The sequence below is a fragment of the Amblyomma maculatum genome, chromosome 1 (genome assembly GCF_055883805.1).
Source record: "Amblyomma maculatum isolate TAMU_Amacu chromosome 1, ASM5588380v1, whole genome shotgun sequence".
Classification (NCBI taxonomy): domain Eukaryota; kingdom Metazoa; phylum Arthropoda; class Arachnida; order Ixodida; family Ixodidae; genus Amblyomma; species Amblyomma maculatum.
The window spans coordinates 182,426,429-182,444,272 of record NC_139344.1 but is presented as its reverse complement, the minus strand read 5'-3'; the positions used below and the strand labels follow the sequence as shown (position 1 = coordinate 182,444,272).

At 43.6% G+C, this 17,844-nt stretch overlaps 1 protein-coding gene across 1 annotated transcript; it reads left to right on the top strand.

The window, feature by feature from the left end:
- The first annotated feature begins 3,483 nt into the window (after nt 1-3,483).
- Nucleotides 3,484-14,403, top strand: LOC146205059 (uncharacterized). The gene is made up of 3 exons (XM_084589747.1): nt 3,484-4,265; nt 10,655-10,828; nt 13,570-14,403. The coding sequence occupies exons 1-2, from the start codon at nt 3,907-3,909 to the stop codon at nt 10,698-10,700; spliced, it is 405 nt and encodes a 134-aa protein (XP_084445873.1). The 5' UTR covers nt 3,484-3,906; the 3' UTR covers nt 10,701-10,828; nt 13,570-14,403.
- The last annotated feature ends 3,441 nt before the right edge of the window (nt 14,404-17,844 follow it).

The following is a 17,844-nucleotide window of genomic DNA, read 5'->3' as shown; positions in this document are numbered from 1 at the left end:
CAGGTACTGATAGAACTCTTGATCATGTTATATGATGCGATCCTTGCATGCATATAGGTATACATTTCAAAATCTGCAGTGCACCACTTGACCATTTGCCTCCAGTTTGTGTGAAAATGTATTTTTCATGCATGTTAACCAGTATTTAACAGATGACCCCTGTGCACAAGCCAAAAGTGCCACGAGCCAAATGTCACGAGGCCACACGACATGGCAGGAGCTGTTAAGTCAAGCTTACAAAGTTATATTTGAAATATGTTCTGGGACGTTTCAGCTCCAATTAAGAAAGGTTGAGGCTTACAGAGGTCTATGCCAGGTTGTCTATCACCTAACAGGTCAGCCTACGACCGTATGCTAATGAGTATATCTGAGATAACAGAGACATGAATTAAGGAATTAGTAATTATGTTTGTAGCAAAGGGCATGTAAATTAATGGGAATCCACAGTGGGATCTGCAGACAAGAACCATTAACGCTGGCACACCATACCCTTACAGGTGGAGATTTGGAGTCTCCCTAATTTTTTTTCTGCTCAAAGCTTGTCATTTCCTTCGTTCTTCCAGATGAGGAAGATGTGAAAAAGATAGCATCGAAAATTCCAGAGACCATCGTTAACAAGAATGCTGATCCCAACAGCGTAAAAAGGAACTTCAGAAAAGATGGGTGACTAGTAATGCTGGCAACAGTTGAAGCTAAGTGGAAAGGCATGAAATTGAAATGGAACATATGCAGAGATATGTTGCGAGACGACCAGTCTGTGGCGTGCGACATCTGTCTCTGTTAATTTCATCAAGTGATTGGCCAAAGCAGATGGGGCTTGTGGTTTTGTGATAAGTGCAGTGTAGTAGCATAGATGCAACCTTGCCCATTAATAATTGGAGTGGAGTAAGTGCATTGTTTTGTTTTTGTAAGATGTTCATGGTTTCCATGCAAACATGAGAAATTTTTTCCTAGAGAATGTTTGCTGAAATGTGAATATAATGTGCAATAAAACTAGTGTTTTCTTGCTATTTACTTTTCCTTGTATACATTAGTTCTGTGAAGAAAACCACCGGCTAGAAGGAAATGTAATGGCATGCATTTTGATACTTGGCCCCGTTGTGCTGGCTCAGTAGTTAGAGTGCTTGGCTGCTGAACCGAAAGATGCAGATTTGGTTCCAGCCACAGCAGGGGCATTTCAATAGAGGCGAAACAATAGGCCGTCATGCACCGTGCGGTGTCAGTGCATGTAACAGAACCCCAGGTGGTCGAAATTATACCGGAGCCCTCAACTATTGTGTTCCTCATAGCCGTAGTTATTTTGGGATGCTGAACCAGATATATATCACATCATACTCTGAGTAAGATGGTATTCATGGTCAGTTAATCATACACTAAATGATCAATTTTTTTCTGCATGGTACAGCAGCTGTTGTACAATTTTACTTTAGCCTTCATGAAGAATATATCACACTGGCTCCACATGGCCTTCTGTTGACCCTCGATATGCGTCACAATCACACACCCGAGTATGTATTTGTCTAAGGGCACCTATGCATGCAAGGAAGGGACCGTTACTTTCCATTTGTCAGAACTGAAATGCACGATGCACATCATTTCTGTAATTCAACTGCCTGCTATTTGAACTGTCCAGCATTGATGCAAGTTTCAAAGAACTGCAATTAGCAAATTAATCCAAGCAGGAAACCATGCCAAGAACTGCTTCGGTTTCATCTTTAACAATTGTTTGAGAACTAAAATTAGCCAAATGTTGCAAAACATAGATGAGAGGTTACAAAATCTAAAAAACAATGCAGCCTACCTGTGGCATGTAGGGTTTCACATCCTAAAGTGACATATGTAGCTGTGAAAAATACCGTAGTGGAGAGCTCCAGACTAATTTGACTGCCCGGGCTTTGTACTTTGCGTTGACATCTTGCAGGAAACAGAAGCATTTGCATTTCACCTGCACCAAAATGCGACTGCCATCACTGGCATTAAACATCACGACCTTGGGGTAAGTAGCCGAACATGCCACTAAGATGTCGCAGCGTCTACGTACATGCTATACACGTCAACCTTTCTAGCATTAAAGCTGTCACATGCATGGCAGATATTCATGTTCAGCTTTGGACTGACAAGTTTAAAAGTGTACTATTCGTTTTTGTCTAGCATGAAAAACAAAGGAAACTAAGGAAAAACGAAAAAAAAAATGAACATATGTTGAAAAAGCACTAGTCATTAACACATAAAGCATATTCGTTCCTTTATTAATGAAAGTGGCCTTCAACAATAGTACAAAGCCTGAACATTTAGGAAGGTGCTGTGCCAGGCAGCTATTTTACAGAAACCTGAACCATTTCACCTTTAGTAATGCGCATCCCGGCGGTGTGGGCTGGGCACTTATTTTTCGGTCCACTCCAACATGCGAAAACTGCATCATGTGCATTCCCATTTTCCGAGTTTTGAGCTCTGTAGTACAGGCTAACAAATTGTCGATGACTTATTTTCGTCTGATTGTTGCACAGCGCGTGTAAATAAATTACTACTGCACCTAATAAACACTGACATGCACGTGCAACATCGCCGATCATAAACGGACACACTGATGTCCGTCCGGGCATCGGCGCACTCATCACAGCACTCTTCGTAGTCTCACACAGCACTCTAGTAGGACGTAATCCGTAATCACAGCATCTCACGGTAAGCACAAACCACACCTCCAACAAACACGAATGACGCGATGCTTGGGCTAGAGACACGCCGGCGGCACCCAGCTTCGTAGAACTTGCAGCACCAAACCTCAATGCGAGCAGAAAGCGATGCGTTACGTGACGCATCTCATCACAGATGGAAGTGACGAAACTTTGAAGAATCAAAACTACATAACTACATAACGACCGTCATAGACGTTAATCCACATGATAACGAGGACCAAATGAGCGGGCGTGCGGGCCGCGGGCTGGCCGTCAACACCGCGATTACATGCGCTTGCGCTCTGGTCGTGCTTGCCACCCTGCCGCGGTCCAACTCACGTAAACCTATCATCATGCCATCACGTAGTATATCACCCATTCTAGGCACTATTCTTGCCACTGTACTATTCTTTGTAATTTCACATTTCACGCATGCAGTATGTAGTACATAATTCTTGCACCTCGCACGTACACCTCACACCAACTACGATTTGGCTACATATGGCTACCATGTTGTTTTCAAGGGATCTAAAAACGTTGGTTGTTGCTACAATTAACTCTATGGCTACAACCACATCTGGGGATCTCGGATCCGTCCGGCTTTCCCGACGGATCCCAAGGCCCATATCGGAGAAAAATGCGTTGGGTCCGTCGGAAGAACCCTACCGATCGGGTCCGTCCGCCGTACCTCTGAAAAATATTTCCCGGATCCGTCCGTCGTATCCCGAAGAAAAACGCACCGGATCCGTCGGACGTACCTTTAAGACCATCGATCGGGTCCGTCCGACGTACCTTTAGCCACAGCCTAACATATAGGGCCGTTCTGGTAAGACGATGTAGGAAGCGGACCGCGCGTTCCAGCGATTACTTGAGCGTAAGTGAGTGGGGCTTGCACAGGAGCGATGGGAACACTAGAAGGCAGCGCTTCGGCGACTTTCTCCTCGATAACTTGGCGGATAGCCGGCGATATGAATGGCGCGTTGGCCGGCGCTAATTGCGAAGTGCAGACGGTCGGCTGAACTGGATGGAGGAGGGAAGCTAGCGTGCAACTTCTTCGCGGATGAAGTCTTGGATATTCTGCATAAATTGAGACTGTTCCGCCGACGACGTAGCCAGTGCCAATAAGCCAGCAATGCCGGCAGGTGCGGCAGCCCGCCGCGTAGAAGCGCGTTGCTTTCGTAGCTCGTCAAACCTTTGGCACAGGGTTATAATCAGTGAGACCTTTTAGAACATGTGTGACTCGTTCGGGCTCAGGCATGGACGGATTGACCCGCTTGCAGAGGTCAACCACGTCCTCAATGTAGCTGGTAAACGTTTCCTCGGGAAGTTGAAGCCATGCACTGAGGCGTTGTTCGGCGCGGAGTTTGCGTACCGCAGGACGGCCGAAGACATCCGCGAAGTTCTTCTTGAAGACAGACCATGTCGAAAGATCGGCTTCGTGGTTTCGAAACCACAGATTTGCCACGTCCGTAAGGTAGAAGAGGACGTTGCTCAGTTTTATGGAATCGTCCCAGCGGTTGTAAGTGCTGACGCGCTCGAAAGAGGCCAGCCAGTCGTCAACGTCGTGGTCGTCGGTACCACTGAAGAAAGGTGGGTCACGGGGGTTAAATAATCCTGTTTCTTTTTTGCTCTTTCTCAAAACATGCATTGTCGACCCCTTTAAGTTTTGCGGCATTAAATCTCGGCACCTATTGCAGATAGAGTAATAATTTCTTTTTCAGCATGAAGCCAAATATGTGGAGCACACAATGTTGCAAGTAGGTTTTTCAATTTCTTGTTCAAAATTTTTAAAATGGCTTTTTTTTGGTGACTATTATATGCCATATTTTGAACTTTGTTATGCAATAAAACAAGAAATAATTGCTCAATCAAAAAACTGCTTGCAACATTGTGTTCCTCTTTCTTTCTAGTGTCCAGCTACAGTGTACTAGAATACTGTGTTCATCTGAAGTTTTTCTTCAGTCGTCATTTTGTAATTGTTCTTGTAAGAATTAGACTAATTGGTGTAATTATCTCCTGAAATAATTGAATCACGAAATAAAAATAATTGCAGTTTTGAAATCTGCACAAAAAACTACACAAACCCACCAAGTTGCATCAATTTTGATTGGTAAATAAGGAAAATAGTTTTAAGACCAGTGTCCCCCCTTAAAGGTGCAGTTCTCATTTTTTGCCCCTCTCATTGTGCACATTTAATTTGATATGTGTACATTGGTGAACGTGTTCATTCTGGCAAAGTTGTTGCCACAGTCAGCCACTACTGTGTCTATATAGTCGGTAACAGCAGCTATCACTTGTATACATCATAACTGCATGCATAATATTTGAGAATGCAAGTGAGGGTCCCAGCTAAACACAGCCTTAAACATATTGGGTCCGAAGCAGTAATCACTGCCGCAGGAAACGAGTGCAAATTTGGTTGATTGCAACTTAGTAATGGACAAGTTGGGTAAAGGGAATCAGTACAGTTAAGACCTGATTTAACAAAATTGAGGGGAGCCACAAACTATTTTGTTAAAATGGGAACTTTGTTAAATTGAGTGAGGCATTGCTTGGTCACTTAATTCAATTATATGGTGTAGCGGCATCTAGAAAGCTACCGCTGCATCACCTCGGCGAAGTGGAATTGCACTGAAAAAAAAAAAAAAAACTGCTGCCAACAGGAACTGACGCCATTATCCCGATGAAGTGGAGCAAGAAGAGCACCAGGGGAGCAGAAACTTATCTCCCAGCAAAGAAACCAGTGGTCTTTGCTTAACTGCATGCGCATTGTAAATAAAGACCGCACGGATTCCTCTTAAGTTTGAAGTGCATCCAGCACTTTTTTAGTTCACTTGTGTTTTCCAGCAAACTGCTGCAGCAGGTAAAGGGCATTCACCACTTCACCCGCCATCTGGTCAATTCAATTCAAAATATAAATCTTATTTTACACGATGCAGTTTAGTAAAAGCAGATCAAGGTACTCTGCAATGTTATCGTTGGCTTGCAGTTAATTTATTTTTGGGTGTTCTCTACACAAGAGACCAAAAATTACCTTCTTCACATCCATTTATGCAAAGAATGTTTGTTAAATTGGGAAAAGTCGTGAAATTGGTTTCGTTAATTTGTATCATTGAACTAAGGGCGCCTGAGGCAGAATCGGGATATCTTTGTTAAATCAAGTTTTCACTGCATTGTATGGGCTTGCACAATGGCCAAGAGCATTTTCAACATTCAACGTGATAGCCATGTACTATAAAGCGCGCTGGCATTTTAGCAGTAGTTCATGCTTTTTAATTTATGAAAGCTCCATACATTTTTTTTCCGTTTCTTGTATCTTTCTTCATAAAATATGTGCATTGCCAAATCACCTTAGGATGAATAAAATAGTTATAAAGCCTTTTTTATTACCGTTAATCGTCCCCCATCATGATAGCAGCATATTGCATGTTGTAGAGTGCTATTGGGAGATGGGATCTGAACCAAAGTCTTATTCTTTCATCACTAAGTGCCACTCTAGAGCCCAAGCGCTTCACGGCATGCGGCTTTTGTCCCTACTTCTTCCACTGCTCTCCTGATCTAGAGAGAATACTGCTACAATGTTAACAATATCACATGAAGGCTTATGTCTGAAGTATGGTGTAATTATTGTTCAAAAACTCTGCGAACACATCATCATAGACGAACCCGCTGGTATACATTCCCATGGTGGTGAGTTTTCTTGAGCCTGTCTTGGCTCATGAAGGAACCCATGCAATACAAACTCTGCTTTTGTGTCACAACTGTGGCAGTTTTCCCGCATGTTTCGTTGGCTGTGCTGCTAATGTCATTTCACAATAGTGGTTTATCAGAGCTGGTATTTAGGTAGCCTACGTTCAGCATGCTCGGAGTGACAACAGCATACCACCCAAAGTGGTAGACTATTGGCATTCAGCCACTGCTGTGTTTGACAGCTTCCAGAGTGTTACAGTGGCACCAAGCCCTCATGAATTTGGTTGTGGCCATTAGTACAGATCTATTGTAGCAGGAACACAAAAACAGAACTATGCTGCAGTCATTTGTGCAGATAAGCTCCGGCACATGTTCACTCTTCCAATCCAGCAGAAAACAATTTGATCGCAACAGATGAGGAATATGAGGAAAAGCGGCTGCCACGGCCACAAAAGTCTTAGAAACAAGCACTTGTACCCCAAATCTGCCTGCCCTTTTCGCTGCTGCCTCCTTTGTACCAGAAGCTGCTCAGGCAGACTGAGATTCATGGCTCACATAGTGTGTTGCACAATTACCGCCGCGTCGTAGAATGCTTCTCCCAACTACACCGCGGTATCCTCGCAGCTCAAATTTAGCACATAAATAACATTTTGTCATTTTTTAATAATAAACTTGTTTGGGGTACTTGAATGATTCAATCAGAAGTCGGATGTTTCCATTGTATGCGGCAGCAGCCATGAGACAGACCACTGTCCCAGCGATGGCACCGGCATCGCCGCATCCACATGCAATGGGAACATCAGACTTCTTCTGATCAAATCAGTCAAGTACCCAAACAGGTTTGGTACTAAAAAATACTAACGACAAAATGCTATTTGTGTGCGAAATTTGAGCTGCGAGGATATCGCGGTTTAGTAGGGAGAAGCATTCTACAGCACTCCAGTAATTGCGCAACGCGTGTCAACAAAAGCTGTCTGTGCAAGTGGCGCACTTGATTGGTCGACAGAGAAGAGACATCACCAGCCGCCAAATTCGAAGCGATCAACCAGAAGTCTTATGCCCAATCACCATTGAATCAATGCCCCGGATCATGAAACGCTCTTCATAAATCCCCTTGTCTACAGCGACAATGATAGCGGGATTCTGAGAGTGGCAGATACTGCGCCTTTCCTTTCCTATAGACGAATTATAGAATGCCGGTGAACTTTATTGCGTTCAATGAAATGCTGGTTGTGTTGGACAAAGGGTGTGCGATGTACTGTCATGACATGTCATGACATCACAAGGCGATTCATGCATATATGAGGCTGACCCCACCGGGCGTCCGATCCAGGCGTCCGTGCGCCCTTTCATTTGCCGCTTTGACGCGCTTTCTCAAACGCCGCACCACACAGCAAACAGAAGCAGACCCAAATGTCTAGGAGGCGTTAGTGCAGCAGGCATTAGCAGCATTTGAAATTGATTTACAGGATAGAAAAGGTGCAGTATCTGTCAAAATTCTTTGCGGACACATGTACCACGCCGTAAAGGAAGGGAGGAATATGAAACAGTAGTCACCCTCTTTACTCGAAGCATCATTCACCGCCACATTCGCAACAAATGCGTAGCAGAATGTGGCACTCAGGCTTTCGCCTTTCACCACTTTAGTCGCCAAAATGTCTCGTAATCTTTCAGCACTTTCAGTGCACAGTACATGCAAGCAACTGCAAGAGCCACAAAACCTTCACTGTCAAAAATGTTATCTTCATCAAACACCAGAGTACATAAATAAATGGTACAGAGTTAACACCCTGCAAAGTGGAATTTATTGCTAAAAAATGACATTCTCATCTCATGGTGCTTACCTACATTAACTATTATACTGACAGATTAACTGGCAAAATATTATTGCACTCATCACAGCCAAATGTTACAAATGAATATCAGTCTCCATCAGTAGTAGCCACGCAACACTGGTGAAAATCTAAGAGCAGGAAAAAAAGTGTGTAAAACACAGAGAACCTCGATCACGTGATCTTTGCCGGGCTTAACAAAAACAACAGCAAAAGGTTTGAAGGAATCGAGCAAATGATATATGAAATGTGGAACAGGTTGGGAATAAAGTGATGGGCTTTTTATTAAGTGGCATGAAGCCTGTTTGTCTGCACGTCTTTAAAATTAAGAAGCCATCAATATCATCAATGTGTGGTGTACAGCCTCATCCACTCTAGCTATAACACGGTCACTGCTTTCAAAGCGTCATTGCGTCCGACTCGGCCACGCAATTTAGCTTAGTAGCAGGCCATGTGAAGCAACACGCCCGGGTCCTTCTGTGCTTGCATCGCTTTGCATCTATATATGCCTACGTCGGGCGCAATGTTGCTTTGAAAGCAGTGACCGTGTTATAGCTAGAAGTGGACGACCCTGTATATGAGGTTGTAAGAAATGTTTAACTAAATTATTGTCATTGTATGTCCTAGAGATTTAAATACAGTCGTGCCCTGTTAATATGACCCCCGTTAATATGGACGACCCGAATTATGGACAGTTTGTCTGGGGACGAAACCTTTTCAATGTATTTATGCCTCGTTAATATGGAAACTCGCTGTCCGGACAATGGACAGGGGAAGAATGCACGCGCCCCACTTGGGCCCATGTATTTTTGTCTCGTTAATATGGACAGTGCTTGAAAAAAAAAGCAGAGGAGTCCGAACGCAAGTTAAAGAAGGGCGCGCGGCCCGCGAACCTACGCGACAGCCGATACGGCACGATGCCTGAACGAGTCCTGTGGGGTTGCAAAGAACCAAAGCAGGCGTGTCGCTGCTCTAAGGGAGGGAGAGCGAAAGAGCAGAGAAGAATGTACACAGCAAACCGAGGGTCAGCGTAAGAAAGACCCTGAAATGGGGGAAACAGGAGATTTCTGGGTGCAGCGGAAGTGCCGCCGCAGTCGGGAAAACAGCAACATGTGGTTGCAATAAATTCTGCTGAACGTGAACAGAGAGGCCGGTAAAAGCGTAAGAAAGAAATGACAGGAAGAAAGACAAGTGCCTACAGTGGCGGTGGGAACTGAAGTTTTCTTTCCCAAAGTGCAATGTGTGTTCCATGAAGCCGTTAACGCTGTTCGGTGAGAGTTAAGACACACTCACAAAGTAGAGCGACAAAAGAAAGGCGACGTACGAACATGCAACCGGGACCGGGCGTCCCGTCCTGGACGCGCTTCCCTCTCATGCTCCTGGTTTTCGTCCCTGTTGCGCTGCTGAACTGCCAAACTATGCACACTAGGCAGTCCGTATGTCGGCTTCGCTTTGAGTCAACGATGCGGCCTTGACAAGGTCTGAGCTCTTCGTAGTCGGCTGGCCGTCATTCTAAACTGTACTTCAGCTTGCAGTGTTTGTTTTATGGGAACACATAAAAATGGCGCCAAGAAGATGGGATGTTCGATAACCCTCTGCATAGCAGCTTGCCAACTTGACTCCCTTGCTTCCTTACAGAAACAGTACAAGGCAAAAAAAGAAAGAATCAGAAGAACGAAAAGGCAAAAAGGTTAACTAGGCAAAAAAGTGCACAGCATCAGGAGCCTGTAACCCTCAACTTGAGTCTGGCTTTTGGCATGGCGGGAGTTAAATGCAAAAGAATAGAGCTGAACGCAGGCACGAAGAAATCTGTGAATATAAGCGGCAAAAGCCATCTCAGTCAATCCAAGCTGCGAGGGACTAGTATCGACAGCTCAGCTGTTTCCTCGCCTCAGGAGGATCTCAAGCAGCTACTAGGCGGCTACTTTGCTCAGTGAAGAGGCCATTTTAAAAGTGGCGGTGAATAGAGAATCAGACGCTGATTCATCGGCCAGTGAGGAGTTCGTGCTCGAAAGTTCGACCAACACAAAGCCCAATATCACGGGTGTCATGGTAAGCGAGTCGCTTCAGACTGCACTACAATTTTTCGAAGACAACAATGACAAGGATAATGCACTCAAAATTGCCGATGTTCTGTGAAATTTTGAGTCCAGTGCGCACCGTTATGTACAAAAGCAGTCGTTAATTACAATTCTCTTTTCTCAATAAAATCCTTTTTGTTTTTATTCATGACTCGTTATTATGGATGACTCACTTTATGGACAGTTTTGGTCGGAAACCAAAGTGTACATGTATTGCATAGGTTAGGCCTTCAACGTACAAAATTATGTAGTATTTACAAATTAATAAGTACCATATATTGAGCTCCAGGGAAGCAAGTAGGCAGTTTCACAGTTTGTGAACTACCTTGCTGAGCAGCCAGTATCGAAATGAGTGAAATTTTTTTCCTCCTCCCAGGATCGACTATGGATACCGAACAGCTTACTTTGTGGAGGAACTCTGATATGGTTTGCACCTAATACATTTTTACAAACAAGTCTGTCAGGAATGCCGCACCACCATAGCACACATTCACACAATACAGAAGAATCTTCACTGAAAAATACAAAGCTACTTCTTTTGAGTGTTCAGGTGAGTTGTCGCCTACCTACCATTCAAGTGCTTCAATATTTAATTTTAAAAAATTACAGGATTGCACTTAGCTTTGCTTAATAGCGAAAGCCCTTCCTTCCCCTTCTACTCTTGTACCTCTTCCCTCTATTTCTTTTCTTTTACCTAACTGCACTTAGCTTTGCTGAAGAGCTTGTTGTTGCTGTTGCCCTCATAAAAATGGCAAAAACCTTTCCTCCTTCTCTTCTACCACTACCTTGCGTGTTGTGTACTTGTTATAATTATCTTTTTTTTTCTCTGGCTTTGTTGTCAGTGAGATCGGTATCTCAGGACTCCTTTACTTGACATTTGAGAATGAAGGCCTAACTACCCAAAAGAGGAAATTATGTCGGTGTCAGAACCTACTGCGACAGCTCACGAACGGCCACGACAGTTCATCATCGGCCTAGAAAGGCTTTCGCCTTAAAATTTACCAGCTTCACTGAGTACTTAAACACCAAAGCATAATTTGCCCCTCACAACACACTTTAAATGAGAAATGAATGATGCCATCATCAGAGCATCCAAAGATGGTAAATGGTGCTAAGTAACGCCTACATTGTGCATCTAAACTCCATATTTTTACCTGTAACCATTTATGTATGAAAATCATGCACAATTTTCTTTTGGGGTTCAAGCCACCATGGCTAGGGTATGGACAGATGTGAATTTTGCATTTGCACTGACTGTAGATGAATAGTTTGCGACAAGAAACCAAGCAACAAGGCTTGTTCTTTAGTCATGCAACACAGCACTATGCTACCCCCAAGCTCTAATCCAGTTTAAGGTAAAGAGCACCCTTTTCCTCACATCTTAAGATGTTCTAGTCTTTAGCAGTGCCATTAAGGGTCCAGTATGCGGCTAAGAAGCAAAACCAAGTTGCCTGGTAAAGGCTAAGTACAGCAATTGCAGTGAAGGGTTTTTTTTTATATCTGCACCACTCGAGAATGTTGCGTGCCACAGACTATTTTCCTGTCACCGTCCGTGCCACGTTTCACTCACATCGATCCGGACATCATCTTGCAGCTTTTCTCACACACTCTAGTATTGACAGTTCAAATGAAGTAGGTAGATATGGATGGCAGGCCTTTTCAGCTCCATTGTTGAAAAAGCACAAGCAGAGCAATGAAAACCACTAGCAGTAAATGGAAGAACACCATGGTCAATAGAAATTGCATAAACAAAATGAATGTGAAGAAAGCCTCTGCAAACTGCGCACAATAAAATAACTTCACAAGGGAGTTCACAAGTGGAATTGGAGAAAGAATGACTTAATTTCTTTTCCAAAAATATGTGACTTTTCAAAAATTGTTTAATACAAAACATTAAAAGATAACAATCATATGCTGTTCTGAAATGCAGTAAACATGTCTACTCCTTTAAAGAAAGGTCAGGTGGCTCTTATACCATGCTTGTTTTTAGCCTGGAAAATGTGCGCAAGCATATTTTTTCTGAAATATCTTCTTGGTGGAACTTTGTAGCCTATAGAGAATAGGTTACAGATAGTTATGGGCATGAAAAATCAGAACAGCACAAGATTGCCCCATCCTTTTTTGCTCCAAAAATGCACTATTTCATTTCATTTTGTGCCCTGATGATCCCCACTGGTGGTATTACATAAGGGGCTTTCCCGGCCTTCATACCTTCACAGATGGTTCTTTTACCTCCCGTTCTGAGGATGCTGCTTATGTTGCATTCTCTTCTTGTGGCCACCGTGGAACGTAGCTCAGTTTTGTCTTGAGACAAGACTCCAGCACCTTCTGTGCAAAGGCTTTTGCTTTTAAAGAGACTTGTTCTGCCCGGCATGCACCCCCTTTCATTTGTCCTTGCATGTCTACTCCGATTGCCTGTCTGTCTTTCGGGCTATCTATACTCTTTATATCAAATACATCTGTGTCCAAGATATCAAACGCAAACTTGGCACCATTTCATTTGACTGACCTGTCTTACCACATCCTTGCCCATTGTGATGTCTGGGGCAACGAGCTAGACGACAGGGCTGCTTCTCTGGCGTTGACGCGCGGCTTTCAGTGGCTCTCCTCACACCTCCCCTCCTATGGCCACCTGCAAGCACATCTCATGCTGGATCCAGCCTTGTGCTTTTTCTTCTCTGCACTAGCAACCACTTTCACCAGTACCATTTTTTTATTTTCCTTCTAATTCGCTTTTCTTAAATTTTCTTTTGGGCTTCTGCCCTTCAATTTTTTTTGCAATTGGTTTTGCCTGTAATAACCTCTAGTTCGGTGTAAGCTTTCACATTTATTTTATTTTTCCATTAACAGCAACATTTTTGTAGAATGTAGAATGAAAGGCATATTTTCCCTGTAATATCTGCCTGGTGGAACTTTCTAGACTAGAGAGAATAGGTTATGGTTATGTGGCCCTCCTAAGAAAGAATGGCATAGAAAATGTAGTGGTACGGGCAAGTGCTCCAGACGGGCAAGATCTAGAATAGGCTGGGTGCTCGCCTTCACAGTTAGCGCAGCATGGTGCTGCTGTACAGTTCTCTGAGCTGTGGTATTTGGTAGAACATTTGGCGCATCTGTGGTGGCCGTGACAGAGATCAGTGGCCAAATCTCTGGCAGTTGTAACATTGTTGAGGGTTTGGTATGCATGGACGGACAGAAATGTTTGTGTAGCCCACTGCACTTGATTCTGGGAGCATGGAACTGGTGAACGTAAGAACAAGATGCATGGTTAGAGTTTCCTTGTTTTCTTTCCAGATCCTTATCCTCGTTTGGTCAGCGAGCCCTTCCTGCATTTCTTCTTCACCGAGTTCAATGAAGTCAATCTCCGAGATAACACTGTGGATAGTATTTATTAGCCTGTGAAGTGTAATCGATACTTCAAAGTCCCCAAATGTACGGGCCGGGCATATATGTACGAAATTTGAAATGTGTGTCCAGGTATGCAGATGAAACTAGGTTTCATGATGAACTGCATAATAGGTAAATTTGTGATAAAAATGTGCCCACCCCACAGTGGTAAAATGAGAGTATGTGGCATTTTGGGAACCTAGTTTGGTTTGGTTTGGGGGGTTTAATGTCCCACAGTGACTCAGGCTACGAGAGACGCCGTAGTGGAGGACTCCAGAAATTTCGACCACCTGGGGTACTCTAATGTGCACTGACATCACACAGCACAAGGGCACCTTGCTTTCACCTCCATCAAAAAGCAGCTGCTGCCGCGGGGATTCGATTCTGCATCCTTGGGCACAGAAGTTGAGTGCCCTAACCACTGCACCACCATGGCGGGGTACTTTGCGAACCTAGTGTTCTCTTGGCAGATAAGAGTTTGCCACATGCATATGCCAGGTCAAACCAGATTGAAAATGATTGAAAAGAGATATGCAACAAAACATGCTACTAACCATTATCTTTTGCATAAAATTTTCACTCAAGTTTTCACCTGCATTTTTGATGCACGATTTTACACTGCAGACACGTTCCTCGTGCCAGTGATATTGAAGCGAAAGGTTCGCTAAGGTAGTTAGAGCTGGTCTTCAATTCAAACCTTCAAGAGGACAAACTGTCACTATGCGGTTCAGGCGCCCACAGAAAAATTTGCCAGATACTGTGCCTTTTCTTTCCTATAAGCCAGCACACAATGTCAGCATGGGCTAGTCATTGACTTTCAAGGAGCCATAGAACAAAATGTGGCTATAAATATACTGTGCCTTCCTTTCCCCAAAACATCAAACCATTTGAAGTGTAACCTTGTAGACCACAAGGTCACCTTGACCCTGTAAGCGACTTTGGCCACGTGATTTATCATGTGGTTGACGCCACATCGTGCCGTGGAAACAGCCACGTCGACAATCGACAAGTATTATTACGAGGAGCAAACATGCCTCAACTAAAAGCCAGCCATAGACACCAGTGGCGATGATGCTGCACTTAGTATGTTGTACCAATGCTACTTAAATCAGGCTACGAATGAGTTCTACCAAGCATAACCATGCTGTGAAACTTTCGCTGAATACCGTATTTAACTATGCTAAACCTCTAATAATTTTTCAGTGTATTCTTGTGGTCTCTGCATTTTATAAGCAGTCTTCCATGCCTATACCTTTTGACTAGTGTATAATACAATGACAAGATGAGTGTAAAATCTGTGAAGCCCATCTGTTCCACTCTGACTTGTTTTCTAAGTAATATACTTTTGACTACTGTTTTGTGTACTGTCAGCAACAATACACTCCAGTACTTCAGACACATTTTCATGCAACGCAGATGAGAAGCGAGCATTCATCCTTGCGCATGCGACGAACCAACACGCTATACCACTTGACTCAGAACGTGCAACATGCTGCAACGCTGATCGACATGCTAGCAGGAGGTTCAAGAGATACATTTCTGTGCAATGTAGGACATACATCCAGGTGACCTCTCATTCATCGATGCACGTGCAATGAATCAGCACATATAACTGTCAATTCACAGCGTGCAATGTACTGTGAAGCGAACCGACATGCTGGCAGGAGTTTCGCTGTGGCATCTTGAGCACAATGAAAAAATAAGTACCAACATGTAAGGGCTGCAATGCACATACATACAGTATTCATTTATTTTAGTTTTCACACCACTGCCCTTGAGCGCAAGCTGCTATAAAGCAAGCAACACAAGCTTGATATCAAAAGGAAAGAAAACATTTGTCACACACTCACAGTTCCGCTTCATTCGAAGGGGTGAACGAAAGCAACAAAACTGGTGATGAGGAAGAGAAGAGACAGGACGATCATCCCGAATGCGTGTGGCTAGTACAGTGCCCATACTCAATCCCATTCACATTCCTGTGCCAAATCCAGCTCTAGCCACCGGCAACTACTAAAATGCATGCTCTAAAATGAAAAAAAAACAACTCCCAAAATCTGACAAAAACTCCTTTGACATTTGTCATGAGTGCAAAAATAAGAAACAAAAATGCATGCTAACCACTTTTGACATAGTACAGTGCTGTCTCGGGAGATGGCGCAGCACACTTTTGCTAATAAAAAGCAAAAAGAAGAAAAAAAAAAAGGAACATCAGCAATGGGAGTGATATGGTGCACACGACACAATCTCCAGATAAAGTCTTCTGGAAAAGGCTGGCCCAGTGTAGCCAGACTTTGCAGTGACCCTAAACTTAAGTTTAGATGCCAAAAGGTCATGTGAGGCACAAAGAAAACCCCACATAATTGCTACTTCACTCGTGATTCCGGCTCTTGAAAAAGGCTGGCTTTACCATTGTAGTGAATCAAAACAAAGGGACTACTGTATTGCAGTTTTTTCCATTGCCGATGTGACCTACACAGAAGTTTGACAAAGATTGCTGGGCTGGGCCTAGCACTCCAAGCAAAAGTTACAGCAAAGCTACCTGTGTGTGTATGGGGTTACCAGTTTCACAGCTAGCAGATCCAGTCCTAGTTGCATTATACCTATTCAACTACACTACATAGGTTTAAGCTCAGCTCAAAGATGGCAAAAGCATATAGGTTCAATTCCAGTTCCACACCCAGAAAATTGGGCATGCATCCATGGGAGAGGGGCCATCCTCTTTGAAATAAAACTCAAACCCCACCTGCCTCAATTCTCATGGCATGCTGTTGTTTAGAATTCACCCCAAACTTCCCCTAGCCCACCCTGATGGGGCTCTCCTGCAAAAAAGAAACCTGGCTATGCTCCTGCTCAGGGCTACAGCAAGGCAGGCACAGAAAAAGGAGACAGGTTAGTGAGCTCCAGTGAATATGTCCCACGACCACCGATGCTCGCCATTTGCATAGTCCTAAGCAACACAGCTATGGCATGTCAGCACAACACCAGTGCCATATGACATATCATTCAACTCTGAAAACAGTCTGGTAACCTGTCACACAGCAAACTTCAGTGCCCCTTCTAACAAAGGTGCTTGATTTCGCTAGAACAAGACATCAAATTTGCAGCGTGCAGGCCTTTTCTAAAGAGGTGGAAGGGCACTGCCATGCTTGACACTGGTCTGTGCTCCAAGCAAAAGATTGGAGATGAACTAGCTGCCCCACACTAGTGCAACAGTCTGCTCCCTCCCCCCCCCCCCCCCCCCCCCTTTAGAAAAAAAATTTCTCCAAGGTTCACTAAAAGGTATATAGCACAAAGGTGAAATTGTCATTGAGCCTTAGTGCCCTTTGCTTTGTGTGAGGTGGTTAATGAGTGTTTTAAAATAGAACAATAGTATATTATTAATTTGTTGAGCTCAGCTATTTATTTATTATTCTTTAGTCTGTAAATGAATTATTAACAGCTCCTATCATCAGCAGCAGTACAGACTTCAAACAATGTGCAGAAAACATTTTCATTTTCTATACCTCTGTTGAAAGTTTGTTACGCTAAATATGGGAAAGTAAACTGCACCAGCTTAACGAAAGCTAAAATGCATGCAATCAAACTTATTTAAATTTTGCTGATGGGTTTAACGTACCAAAGTGATTCGGGCTACAAGGGACACCACATAGTGGAGGGCCTGAGATAATTTCAACGCCCCAGGGTTCATCAACATCACACAGTAATCCTTGTGTTTTGGCTTCATTGAAACATGGCAACACCGAACTATCAAACTGGGGGCAATCTGCTCAGTACGAGAGTACCCTAACCAAGGAGCTGTAGCAGAGTCTACCCAATACATGTGCAGTGTCAATGTGACAACAGCCTCATACATCATAAAAATCTCGTGCTTTATAAAGGGTTAACGCATTTTCTCAGTCAGGCTACATTAAAGTGTCACCACACAAAACACAATTATTCATCACTAAGGAAAAATAGCAAGGTTGGGTCTGGTTTGTGGTTATAGGGTTTAATGTCCCAGAGCAACTCGGGCTATGTGGGAGACCATAAAGGGGGACTACAGAAACTTTGACCACCTGGAGTTTTTACATGTGCCTTGCTTTTTTGCCTTCATCGAAAAGCAACCACAGTGACTGGGATTTTATCCCATATTTTTGGATTCAGCAGTTAAAAGTGCTGCAACCACTGAGCCACTGCAACAGG

Excerpts from the sequence above, each read along its gene's own strand:
- LOC146205059 (XM_084589747.1), top strand. The coding sequence starts at position 3,907 with ATGTGTGACTCGTTCGGGCTCAGGCATGGACGGATTGACCCGCTTGCA. Across the intron at positions 4,266-10,654 it reads GTCGGTACCACTGAAGAAAG|GATCGACTATGGATACCGAA; the intron begins GTGGGTCACGGG and ends TCCTCCTCCCAG.